The sequence below is a fragment of the Panthera tigris genome, chromosome A2, assembly GCF_018350195.1.
Source record: "Panthera tigris isolate Pti1 chromosome A2, P.tigris_Pti1_mat1.1, whole genome shotgun sequence".
Taxonomy (NCBI): domain Eukaryota; kingdom Metazoa; phylum Chordata; class Mammalia; order Carnivora; family Felidae; genus Panthera; species Panthera tigris.
The window spans coordinates 120264777-120278010 of NC_056661.1; the positions used below are offsets into that span (position 1 = coordinate 120264777).

General features: G+C 42.1%; 2 protein-coding genes across 6 annotated transcripts in view; one reads left to right on the plus strand and one right to left on the minus strand.

Annotated features, from left to right (window-relative positions):
* Positions 1–12072, minus strand: FKBP14 (FKBP prolyl isomerase 14). Of its 2 annotated transcripts, none has more exons than XM_007090543.3 (5): positions 12007–12072; positions 10127–10344; positions 6855–7006; positions 3117–3244; positions 1–220 (listed from the first exon to the last, which is right to left on the minus strand). In XM_007090543.3, exons 2-5 carry the CDS (start codon positions 10321–10323, stop codon positions 62–64), a joined length of 636 nt encoding a protein of 211 aa, XP_007090605.1. In that variant the 5' UTR covers positions 10324–10344; positions 12007–12072; the 3' UTR covers positions 1–61. The 2 variants fall into 2 exon arrangements, with proteins under 2 accessions (XP_007090605.1, XP_042825093.1); XM_042969159.1 differs by lacking the exon at positions 12007–12072 and adding an exon at positions 10497–10538.
* Positions 10689–13234, plus strand: part of PLEKHA8 (pleckstrin homology domain containing A8) — an 84277-nt gene continuing 81731 nt past the window's right edge. For 3 of the 4 annotated variants that reach the window (XR_006211813.1, XM_042969145.1, XM_042969132.1), the window contains exon 1: positions 12263–12702. Coding sequence is in view for 2 of the 4 variants with exons in the window: in XM_042969145.1 (XP_042825079.1) it covers positions 12663–12702 (40 nt within the window). In the remaining 2 variants the exon portion in view is untranslated. Of the gene's footprint in view, positions 10823–12262; positions 12703–13234 lie in introns of those variants that run through there. The other variant, XM_042969138.1, reaches the window with a different exon arrangement.

The following is a 13234-nucleotide window of genomic DNA, read 5'->3' on the forward strand; positions in this document are numbered from 1 at the left end:
CTTTTAAAATGGTTGCCCTGTCTTTAAGGATGGATGCCATATAAAATGGGCAGATGTATCTTTATAACTCATCATGCTTATATGTAAATTCTCTGGCAGATATAAATCCATCTTTGTCTTCATCTTCTTTATCAAAAATATCCTCCACCAAAACATCATGATGACTTTCATTCACCACTGCACCATGCTTTTCAAACTCCTTCTTTAAATACACTTTAACCTACAAAATAATGGGTCTCATTAATAATTCTAATTCATAAGACACCCACACCAAGCCTGTTAATATCACAGAGTGGACTGGTAGTTACTGGATTATATACAACAATGACTAACCAACTGCTTTACAATATATCATCGGATATATTTCCAATGACAGTAAATTTTTTTTTCTCCTTAAAAACTGTTGCTATACTGCTCCAATATAGACACAGAATATTGCTCAGAGGCAAAGATAAGGTTTATATCATCCAGTAGGGCACCTGGGTGGCTCACTTGGTTACACGGCCCAGTCTTATTTTGGCTCAGGTCATGGGATTGAGCCCAGAGTCGGGCTCTATACTGACAGCTCGGAGACCGGAGACCGCTTGGGATTCTTTCTCTCCCTCGCTCTCTGCCCCTCCCCCACTCACACTCTCTCTTTCAAAATAAATAAATAAACTTAAAAAAAAAAAGAAAAAGAAAAAGAAAAGCACCCAGTGAAAGGATACTACCTGCTCTTAATCTGAGTCTAAATAAAGCCAAGCATTTGAAAAACTGTAGTCTTTCATTCCATTGAATTATCCAGATCTCTAACTAGGGTCAGAATTCCAGGTACTTCTCTCTTAAAATCAGATTAAAGAATGGCATTTAAAAAATTTATTTAGGGGCACCTGGGTGGCGCAGTCGGTTAGGCGTCCGACTTCAGCCGGGTCACGATCTCACGGTCCGTGAGTTCGAGCCCCGCGTCGGGCTCTGGGCTGATGGCTCGGAGCCTGGAGCCTGTTTCCGATTCTGTGTCTCCCTCTCTCTCTGTCCCTCCCCCGTTCATGCTCTGTCTCTCTCTGTCCCAAAAATAAAATAAACGTTGAAAAAAAAAATTTTAAAAATAAATAAAAAATTTATTTAAAAATTTTTCAATTTTTTAAATTCCAGTATAATGTACAGTGTTATACTAATTTCAGATGTACAATATAGTGAGTGATTCAACAAGTCTATACATTACTCAGTGCTCATAATGATAAGTGTGCTCTTAATCCCCTTCACCTATTTCACCCATTGCTCCCACCTGCCTCCCCTCTCCTAATGGCATTTTTTAATTTAAGTAAGTGTCTGGTAATAGTCCATGCTGTGGATCTGGCTATGAGCATGCCTCATGACCTCCCAATCTCAGAAATTAAAGCAAAATCCAGCCTGATGAGTGCTTACACTAAAAATTTTCACTCTCATTCAGATATTTAAAGACATAAACAAAATCCTGTTCCCAATTACCCACTAGATTGACCATAATGCAGTTTAACCTGTATTTTCATTTTTAATCAGAGCTCTATTACTCCTTCTGTTAGATCAGTAATTTCAAGTCCTCCTTCCTGCCCCTATCACCAATATACAAACATATGACATATTTATTTTTAAGATTAAGGAGATTGAATGAAGTTGTTAAAAAAAAAAAAAGATGATAAGGCCAGATGGATTAATGTAGAATATATCCCAAGGATATACTGTGAGAATAAAGCAAGATGTCAAATATTACGTATATCATGCTATTTTTTATGTAAGAAAAGAGGAAACAGGAATATGTATTCATGTTTGCTTGTATTTGCATAAAGAAACACTGGAAAGATACATTAGAAGCTAATAAAACTGGATGCGGAAAGGGACAGATCCCATAGAAGAGGATGTGGGTGGGAGAAAAACTTTTTAATAAACACCTTTTTTAATTGGATTGATTTTTTTTTAACGTTTATTTATTTTTAATTTTTTTTTTAACGTTTATTTATTTTTCAGACAGAGAGAGACACAGCATGAACGGGGGAGGGGCAGAGAGAGAGGGAAACACAGAATTGGAAGCAGGCTCCAGGCTCTGAGCCATCGGCCCAGAGCCCGACGCGGGACTCGAACTCACGGACCGTGAGATTGTGACCTGAGCTGAAGTCGGACGCTTAATCGACTGAGCCACCCAGGCGTCCCTGGATTGATTTTTTTTTTAATGTGCTGTATATTTAAGGTTTTTTAAATGAAAGGTTACTGAAATTTACCTTGGATAGAAAAAAGTCCTATGACTGGTAATAGTACAAGGTGTTATAAATTTAGTAGCTGTAGATCATGACCCTATGAGTTCATAATAACTTCGCTTATTTAAGACTTAATCATTTCCTGGCCATTAGAATGAAATTGATCGAAACATAAAAAGGGACTTGATTTCTGACCAGCCAGGCCACAATGGAGAATATGGGCAGACAAAAAAAACTGAGTAGCTCTCTACCTCCAATCCTTTCCTCACAACAGCCAGACTAAGACAGGTGTGTGTAAAAATGGCTGCGAAAGCCTAAATGAATTACAGGGAGAAGACTTCTTCCTTTATCCTTACGCAAACACCAGAACTAAGAGGGGGCTGGGAAAGGTCTTCTGCTCTAGAAAATCCAGACCAGAGTCTCCTTTCTCCAGGTGCTACCCAGAACAAAAGAACCCAGCAGGTGGGCCGTTTGCTGCTAAATGCCAGGAAATTACAACAAAGGGCATTTAACAGCCAGTTGAGTTTTAAACAGAAACTGTCAACAGGAGATATTTCTCCAGACATCCACATTTCTTATATAGCAACTTCAAAATGGGAATTGTCTTAGCAAAATGGACCTTTCAAAAACTCAGAAAGAGGGAAGGATACAGTAAACCTTAAACATGGTGGGGTAGGGGTGGGGGGAGAGGGAAGCAAAAGAATGAATGGTGTTGAGTCTCAATATATTTCTCTCCAAAACAATGATTTCCTATTTTTAAAAAAGCCAATATTCAAAGCATCAGTATTATAAGAAAACTTATAAACAATATTTTATCCAAACAAAGATAAATTTTCTTTAGAAGTATATTTTTTAATAAGTGAGAAGAAACAAGCAAACAAAGGAGTAAGAAGAAGGAAAGATCACCTCATCTTTAGAGAGTTTCCAGTCATCATTAAGATCCATTTCTTGGAATGACTCATGGGATCTTGGTCCATTTCGAATCTCCAAGAGATCAATGTTGAATATCAGTGTACTCTCTGGGGGAATTTTACCTGACATGAAGAGAGACGGAGGTTAACTTTTACTTAAACAATCCCAAAGTTTTGATGACAGGAAACTTATGACACTGAACAAAATATTCTTTTGATTGAATTAAATGAAGAGTCTTCCTAAGGCTATCACATATGATGTGAATTACTTGTAACTATATGTTACTCAAACAAATAGAATAGCAAAGGAATAATCCAAACTGGTAGATCAAAAGCAGTCTGTGTTTGGCTTTGCAATTACAAACTGTTTCGTGCACACAAACACACACATACATACAGATGTGCCTAATGGCCTGGTATTAAATTTCAAATATGATTAAGATATTATATATTACATGTCAAGAATGACTTAAAGGGCTGTAGATAATTCAGAGTTAATTATAGTACAAGTGATTTAACTAACTTTGGCGGGGGGGGGGGGGGGGGGGGGGGGGGGGGGCCGGTGTCACAAAAGTCCTGACCTAGATATACATAGAGTAGTAGCATTTCTACCACTAGGAGGCAGTATCTGAGAGAGATCTGGTGTCCCAGGAGCCGGTATTAAAGCTTAAACTTGCCCCTCTTTAAGCCTATTTCCTCATTTATAGAATGCATTTATAAAATGCAGAATCTGTTGGGAAGATGAAGGAAAATAAAGCTATGCAAAATATTTAGCATTCTGCTTCATAAATAGTAAGCTCTCAATGTATTACTAAAACATAATTCTCTTATAAGCTTTAAAAACAATACAGAAAGGTTCAACAATTTCAGACTTGGGAAACACCTCCTCTGATATAGAACATATATATAATTATATACATATTCTGAAGACATTTCATGAGAGAGAAGAAATTAAAACAAATTTCTGAGAAGGGAGATAAAAATCTTTTAAAACATGAAAAGAGCTCTATTAAAAGTCCCAGGGGCCTTTTCAAAAAAAATACTTTCTGGACAGTATGAACAATTTTTTTTTTTTTTTTCAATTTGTTTCCTTTTAACTGTATTTAACATAAAGGTCTGGGTAAACATTGCAAATATTTCTTAGTCTCCCCCCCCCCCCCCCATCCAAATCCCACATATTTCTGTCAAGGAGCATTTGTTAAGTATTAAAGAGAACAAAACTTACACTCTGTGCCCAAGCTTACCATTCCAGATCTAGACAGAGAAGGGGCATGCACTAGGTCGTTGATAAAACTGGTGTCTTTCCAAAGGAGACATGCAAACGTGGTACCAAATGACTACAAAATTAGTGTTAAATACACATTAGCAGAATTAGTTTCATGACTCTCAGTTTGGACAAAATGACTCAAATTTAGAACTCTGCTTGTCCTACAGTAAAATTGAGTTAAATACAGTATGGAGTAAGAGTAATGGATTAATTCTACATATACATTAAAGGTGAGGCAATAAAGATACAGCAGAAAGGTGAAAGAATACGTTTGAACATCAGAGAAACATTTTCTAGACACCTGATTTTCTTCTCTAAAGAGATGATTATCATAATAATTGAATTTGGTTAGTAAATTCCATTCTATGCATAAGATTTATATAGCAAGTTCCATTTTAGAATATAATGTTACAAGGGCACCTGGGTGGCTCAGTTGGTTAAGCATCTGACTTCGGCTCAGGTCAGGATCTCACAGCTCATGAGTTCGAGCCCTTCCTTGGGCTCTGTGCTGACAGCTCAGAGCCTAGAGCCTGCTTCCTGTTCTATGTCTCCCTCTCTCTCTCTGCCCCTCCCCCGCTCATACTGTCTCTGTCTCTCAAAAATAAATAAACATTAAAAAATATATATATAAGGTTACACATATGGCATTTACTTTCTTCTCTGGAAACTGGGGTTAGGATTCTCACTTTGTAACTGGTTAAGTTTAGACCTAAGGATACTGTGAAGTCTGTTATTGCTACAGTATCAGAGTGGTTCCCTGTCTGGTTCTGGTGACTACTTAACAAATTTTTTTCTTCATTATGAAATACATGCCCATTGTAGAGAATTTGGAAGAGACAGAACCAGAAATAAAAATAATTCCGACCCATCCATTGTTATCATTCTTAATTATTTCCTTGTGATTCACTCTGTGTGTGTATATACTTTTTTCTAATACTTACTCTTGGATATAGTATAGCTTTATTTTCCACTTTTGAATATAACATTATATCTTACCCATTTGGATATAATTTTTTTAATCCTTGAAATGCCATTTTTTAATAACTGGGCCATATTTTAGTTAACCCTTCTCATTACACATTGAAGTTGATTTCAATATTTTTGCTGTTAGAAACAATGTAGTGGGGCACCTGAGTAGCTCAGTCCGTTAAGCTTCAGACTCTGGCTCAGGTCATGAACTTGCCCCATGAGTTTGAACCCCGCATGGGGCTTGCTGCTGTCCGCACAGAGCCAACTTCACCAACTTCAGATCCTCTGTCCCTCTCTCTCTCTGCCCCTCCCCTGCTTGTACGCTCTCTCTCTCTCTCTCTCAAAAATAAACATTTTAAAACAATGTAGCAATGGACATGCCTGTCCACAAATATTTCTCCTGATACCTGATTATTCCCTTAGGTTAAATTAGAAAGGAAATATATCTTGTGCAGGAAACATCACCTGGCCTCTTGTAAATAGCCCTTTGGAAAGCTGCGTGGCTCCCCACTCACACAGCAGGTGTACATCCTGGAACAAACTAGCACAAAGTCTCCCGGAATCAGCTAGCCTATTTGCTTCTATTTTATAACACTCATTTCATGTCACTCCATCAGGTTTTATAAGTGAATTATAACAACAGTTATAAAACAACTTTAACACAAGAATGAAAACAACCCCCCAAAAAAAGCTTTGTTAAAGAAAACTTCAGTTGTGAGCCCCCTGCAGCCCACATCTAAACCCCATTTAATACCTGAATAATCTACATTTCACATGTTCAACTCATCGAAACACTTATGTGGAATAATCTTTCTTTTTGGTGTTAAAATAAATTGATGAGTTTCAGCTGGGGAGGATGAAAACGTTCTGAAACTGGATAGTGGTGATGCTTGTACAACAGTGTGAATGTTCATAATGCCATTGAATCGTACAGTTAAAAGTGGTTAAAATAGGAACCATTATTTTGTAAGTATTGTGCCATAATTTTTTAAAAACCACTCTTGGGGCGCCTGGGTGGCTCAGTCGGTTAAGCGTCCGACTTCGGCTCAGGTCACGATCTCAAAGGTATGTGAGTTCGAGCCCCGCGTCGGGCTCTGTGCTGACTGCTCAGAGCCTGGAGCCTGTTTCAGATTCTGTGTCTCCCTCTCTCTCTGATCCTCCCCGTTCATGCTCTGTCTCTCTCTGTCTCAAAAATAAATAAACGTTAAAAAAAAAATTTTTTTTTAAAACCATTCTTTTGGTTAATATGGTGGTAAATTGTTAATGATAGAGTTAAAGGTTCCAGAACTTTGTATCAGTAGTTCAGTTGACCATTAAGACAGAATGGCTTTAATTTGGCCATCTCAAATGATAATCAAGATGCAATCATACTTAAAAAAAAAAATAATACACATCTTCTACTTCTGGGGGAAAAATACATACTAGTTATGCTGACTTCTGTCTCCTAATCCAGAGAAGAACCCCAATGCTGTAGTAAAAATGTGAAATTGTTATTACCTTTTCCTTCTTTTCCATAGCCCAGGGCAGGAGGAATGGTGAGCTTTCTCTTCTCTCCTACACACATTCCCTTCAAGCCCTGGTCCCAACCTTTGAGAGCCTCCAGGATGCCCAAGGTAAACCAAATGGGCTGACCATTGTTATGTTTGTGACTACAATAGAAAGAAAACATATTAGAACTCTTTGGTAACTTTATTTTTTTATTGATGTGGGAGCATTTTATTCTACCAATAAGTGATTCAGTTTGGGAATTAACAAAAACAGCTATACACATACACACAAAACCAGGTTAATTTTGTAATAATTTAATCCACTGCCCCTATTTCTTGATGCAAATTTCATACAATTGAATCAAGTAGAGAAGGGCAGAGGGAATAATAATAAAAACAGTTAATAATTATTTGAGATTTACTGTGTACCAGGTGTTACCCCAAATTCTTTGCCTCTTTTAACTCTGTGAGAATGATCATATGAGGTAAGTACCATCATTTCCCCATTGTACAGAGGAGGAAACTGAGGTTAAATGTGCTGGTATTTGATCTAACTCCAAACTTCAAGGTCTTAACCACAGCAATGCTGTCCCAGGAACGTCATCCCGGGCAGAAGAGGAAGAAAATCATGGAAAATGGGTGAATTTGGGAAGAAAGAGAAGTTAAGGAGAAGTTACTGCCAAGACAAGTGGGTCCACACCCACATGGACACTGGAGAGTCAGGAGCACAGAATCTTCTAGTCTGCCTATAAACCCTGCTGATGTACAGTCTCGTGATGGCTCTGACAGGTGGAAACGGCTGCTCTTCAACCTGAACCCCACCTAGATGCTGCCTGCAGGCATTTTCTGTGGGGCTGTGCAGGGAAACCTGGGGGAGTTGTCCCTCAAGGACTGAGGAAGAAGGAAATGATCAAAATATCCTGGCTTAGGACCTGGAGAGAGGCCAGCCTAAGAAACCCAGCCTGCCAAGCTACTGGGGGGCCTGAGGGCTGAATAGCACCTGAGCCCCAGTTCGCTCCTTTTTGGTACATACGGAAAGTATTCTCAAGGATATCGTATAGGTGAGAATGAGAAATCACTCTACTAGGTTTCATGGACACCATGGTTAATTACTAAATCTAGGTAAAAGCCATTACTTCCTCTTTTCTTAATTTCCCCCTGTGACTAAAGAAACAAATTGCCAACTGTAGAACACTTGGGAAGGCTGGAAAAGAATAAAGAAGGAAGAAAACAATCTGCCACCCAGTGCTGACTACAGTTTTGGTACATTTCTTGTCACAGCTAAAGGATTTAAGCTATTTACCACACAGGCTATTATTCTAGACATGGCAAACATGCTTTACCACAGATCACTTGATGGTACTGCTTCATAAAACTCAGGGTAAGCAGTTCCTGACCATTTACACTGAGGCCACATGACAACCGTCCCCTCATCAGGTACCAGAACTTTATTTATTTATCTTTTTAATGTTTATTTCTTTTGAGAGAGAGAGGGAGAGACAGAGTATGAGTGGGGGGAGGGGCAGAGAGCAGAGGGAGACAGAATCCGAAGCAGGCTCCAGGCTTTGAGCTGTCCGCACAGAATCCAATGTGGGGCCAAAACCCACAAACCCGCAAGATCATGACCTGAGCCGAAGTCAGACGTTTAACCGACTGAGCCACCCAGGCGCCCCCCTGCTTTTTTTTAATGGGTACTAGAACTTTAGTAGCAAACTGCTAAATAATGTTGTATGGCTACCACCAAAGGCCAATAGGTTTTTCATTCTGAGACCTGAAAGACATCAGGCTGTATCTAAAAGAGATCAGACTAAAAATAAAGATGCAGTTGAAAATTTTAAATGCAAACCTTAATCTTGTTTAACATCTACTGTGGCACTGGCCTTGTTGCTAAGAAGATGGAGCTGTTGAGAATTCTATGGCAAGCCACTGTTTCAGAAATGTTTGCAAAGGCTAACAGAGTTCAGAGAAGAACGCCATTCATTTCTCCAAAACCTGACAGACCAGGTCTGAATGCTCAATAAAGGCAGTTCATCCGAAAATGAGGTCTAGGATGGGCCACAAAGCTTCACTACTTTAGTTCATGCCATTTTCTCTACCTGGAATGTCCTCCTTGCCCCCATTCTCCACCTGGAAGGAACCCTCCACCCATCTTTCAAGACCCAACTCAGTTATGATCTCTGGGAAGTCTTTCTCTTACCCCACCCCCCCAAAGCATCATTAATGCCAGACTCCATTATGCTTTGCAAACACTTTGAACACTCTGTACCACATAGCATGAGCTATTTACTTGTCGTCCTCCTTCCTGTAGATGATGTACTGCTGGAGGACAGGAGCCCACTCTTAAAAGTCACCTTTGCATCCTCAAGGCCTGACTTGTGATCACTCAATAAGGGTTTGTTAGATGGACAGATAAATGAATGGACAAGGATGGAGAAGCCAAAAAGTTTTAATCTCCCTAGTCTCAAACACAGGGCCTAACATAAAAGAAATGCTCAATAAATAATCTTGGAATGGAATGAAGAGAATCAATGCCTAATTAGAAATCATTACACTTGTAAAACATCCATGTTGCAATTTCTTTGTTCGTATAGAACAGAAATAACGATAGTGTAACCACCTGAAAATCATTCACTATAGTTATTGGATTCATCTTTCATGGCCATAACCATACCCATCAATGAAATCTTTGAATTTTCTAGAAAGAAAAAAATAATGAAACAAATCATGGGACTATACCTTGACCAAAATGTCATTTGTACGAACAAAAATTAAACAGATCAATAGGCTAGCATTAGCATATCCTACAACAAGCAAATAAATGATTGTGTATTCTGCTCATGAAGTCCCTGCGAAAAGTTTTAAGTAAATTTCACCTACACCAAATTCAAAATGGAATTGAGTCATTTTCCCTTGGGAATGGAGTTTGAGAAATGAAATTCCTTTACAGTTTTTTTCTACTTATTGCCTAATTACACACCTAGATACTTGTGCAATATGTCAAAGATTCTAGTTCTAATTTTTATACTAAAAATTAACCTTTATCCTTACCACACGTTTCCAAGTTCCAAGGAACTTCAAAGGCACCGTTATTGTGTTTATTGTTTTTAACCAAATTGTTTGTCTTGATTGTCTTTAAACAATTTCCTTTCCCAAAGAAGGAAATAACAGATTTCAATTTTTCAAAAGAGAAGTAAAACCTGATACAGGCTACCTTTCCTGCCAGAGAGCTCGCATAGGTCGATAGGTTCTTCACTATTTTACCTGCGAGGTGTAATTACTTACGTGGAGTGAAATAAGGAGCCATCCTTTTCTAAGTACCCTTCATAGTGGACCAACATCAAATCTCCCCCTTTGGTCTTGCGATGGCAGATGAACGGCTTCTGGAGCACCTCAATCTTCACTTCTGGTTCAGGGATCAGAGCCCCACTCAAAGAAGTGACCAACAACGTCAGCACCGCGTTCCACAAAAAAAGCCTCATGCTGCTGGCGCAGGAAAGTTCCTACAAAAACAGAGAAAGGGCCCCCGACCTCATAGAACTAAGAAAGTATTTGAAGGCTTCAAGACAACGGCCTTTGGCAAGTTCATGACTACCGCTTCCCAGCAGACGTGGCACACTTACTACGACAACTTTCCCACGTAATGCGAACCCACCTCTAAAGCGTTAAACCCCAAACCCGGGCCTGACTGGCTCTCACAGGTTGGCTCTAGGGAACGATGGCTCCCCATTGGCTAGCAGTGCAGTCCGCCGGAGCCTCTCAAGCCAATGATGCTGCAATAATTACAGCTGGGCGGAGCCAGGACTTGGTCAGGCCGCGAAGCACAGGGAGGGGTCCTAGAGAAAGGCGGATTAAAGAATTCCACAACCTTGGACTTTGGGAGATCCCTGGGGAACGCAGCTAACCGGAAACTCCTCCGGCAGGTTTACAGCTGTGAAGTTCCCCCGCTGAGCGTGCTGAGCCCCCAGGCTAAGTGAAAAGGTAGCGGTATCCGGCAAGTTCTGTTTACTCTTGCGCACGCTGAGAGGTTACTCCCCGCCCCTAGGAGTCCACAATCCTGTATTGTTACTTAATTTACAGTATAAACGATAAAGGCTTAAATATTTCTGTAGGGTTCGCAAAGCGCATTCCCGTTGCGTAAACCTCACTACACTGCCAGTAAGGCAGGTTCTTTAATCCCATTTAAATGATAAATGTATCTGGGCAAGGAGAGGTTAAGGGTCCTGCTTAAAATTGTTCAGCCCCAAAGCATTTGAGCTCCGCCTTCAAACCCGGTCTTCTGATTCATTCTACAACACCGCATAATGTTATGGCTGCTAACAGTTTATCTCTTAGTGACTTTAATGTAGAAGGTAAATAATAGCTTCTATCGAGGAGACGGACGTGCAGACCTCCACTTTATAGAAGAAACAGTAATCACAGTTACGAGTTACACTGGCTCATCTTAGCTTAAAATTATTAGCTTTACATTTTTCGCCTAATTTCAAAAGCAACACATGTTCATTACAGTCGATTTGGAAGAAACTGGAAAGCACGAAAGTAGGTTTTCCAGTTAAAATAAAAGAGCCGAATTAAACATGAATTTCAGATAAACAACGAATCCGTTGTTCTGTATTTTTGCTAAATCTGGCAATCTAATGCCAAAGAAAAAGAGAAAAAGAGATCGCCTATAGCGCCACCATCTACAAATAATCATCTTAACATTTTGGTTCATGCTTCTGTGACATAGGCTTAAAAGAAATTAGATCAGATTGTACACTTTCTTTCATAACATGCTCTTTCCACTTAATCTATCGCTAACATTTTCCCTGGTCAAACATCCTTGGCACAGTACTTTCTCACATTTTAATATGCTTAGGAATCCTCTAGAGTATCTGTTAAAATGCAGATTTCAACTCAGGAGGCCTGGGCTCGCCGTGAGTTCCTGCAATTTTGACTAGCTCCTAGGTGATGCTAATTCTGCTGTCCATGGACCGCACTTCCAATAGCTAGGCCTTAGAGTTTAAACATGTTTACTAGCCACACTGTATTCTATCGTGAAATTCCCGTCCACTCCGTACGTTCTATTGCTAGCTGCCTCGATTTTCTGGCATCAATTAGCCTTGAAACAAGATTTGGACCCTGGGGGCTATAACACAGGAGGCACCCTAAGGGGCCACACTGACCCTCAAACATCCAGAGGTGGGTCCGGCCCCACCTACGGTACCATTAACAGTCTGGACTGTGTCCCGCATCGTCTCATAGGTCGCCCTTCTCCACTCTGACGCATCACCTACTCTCAAGCCCACTTCCCAGGACTCAATTTCCCTGCCTGCAATTCCCGCTACGTCACCCCGCCGCCGCCGCAGTCGCAGCCAAACCCCGGAATGGACCTTGGGAACGTGCGCGCGAGCGGCGCACTAGGCATGCGCGAGCGGGCCCCGGGGCCCGGCGCGTCGAGGATTCAGGTAGCGCGCTGTGGTACCGCCAGCCACCGGTTCCCTCGCTACAGTGGCCCCTTGGAGGCTGCAGCCACCACTCGGGCCCACCCAGTGCCTTCGCCTCCCTGTGAACAGCGCGCCGCTCCACCGCACGGGGGCCCTGGCCGGCCGCGTCCTCACGTGCCCAGGCCGCCGCAGTGACCCCGCCCCCGGGCCGAGGATGTGAGGCTGGCAGGGTGTCCCCGCACCGGGCCCGGGCGCCGGGAGTCGGCGGCTCGGCAGCTCTGGGCGATGGCCCTGCTGCCGGTGCTCCTCGCCTCCTGGGGCCTGGGGCAGTGAGGGGGCCGGCGGGCGAAGGGAAACGGCCCCGGCGCGGCGGGGGCCAAGGGGCCGCGGGCGACATGGAGGGGGTGCTGTACAAGTGGACCAACTATCTGAGCGGTGAGTGGGGGGCGCGCCAGGCGCCGGGTCCTTTGTTTGAGCGGCGGGAGGGCGGCGTCGGACGCGCGTCCCCGGGGGTCGGGGTCACGGCCCCTAGTGAAACCGGAGAGGCCTGCACGGGTCGGGGATACTTGCCCAAAGCCGTTCTCACGGGGCCGTGTCACCCATGCTGTAAGGACACAGTCCTCTGCTGGGGCTGGGTGAGGCCCATAACTGCCCTTTCGCTTCAAGGAAAGCTACAAAATACAGAGGTTTGGGGTGACTGGAAAGGCTCGATGCCCTCGGCGTCAGCGGGAAGGAGGCGCTGACTCCCGCAGTGGGGGTCTTCTAGGAGCCTATCGAATTCTGGCGAAGGAGCTGGTCTCGCCCGCCCAGCAGAGAGGTTGGAAGGTTTCCTATGAATGCTAGAGGTGACTTGGAATTCCAGAGGTGAAAGGTCCTTTTTCAAACAAAGTCCCCAGTGCAAACACTTTCCCTTTGTCACTTTCGGAGTCATCTGCGTGCGGACCAAGATACCAGAATTCCATCTCAA

Bases quoted from the DNA above. Each gene is read 5' to 3' on its own strand.
- FKBP14 (XM_007090543.3), bottom strand. From the start codon at position 10,323: ATGAGGCTTTTTTTGTGGAACGCGGTGCTGACGTTGTTGGTCACTTCT. The intron at 7,007-10,126 runs GTAAGTAATTAC...TTTCTATTGTAG, and splicing joins GGCTCCTTATTTCACTCCAC to TCACAAACATAACAATGGTC. The intron at 221-3,116 runs GTGATCTTTCCT...ATTATTTTGTAG, and splicing joins GGAAACTCTCTAAAGATGAG to GTTAAAGTGTATTTAAAGAA.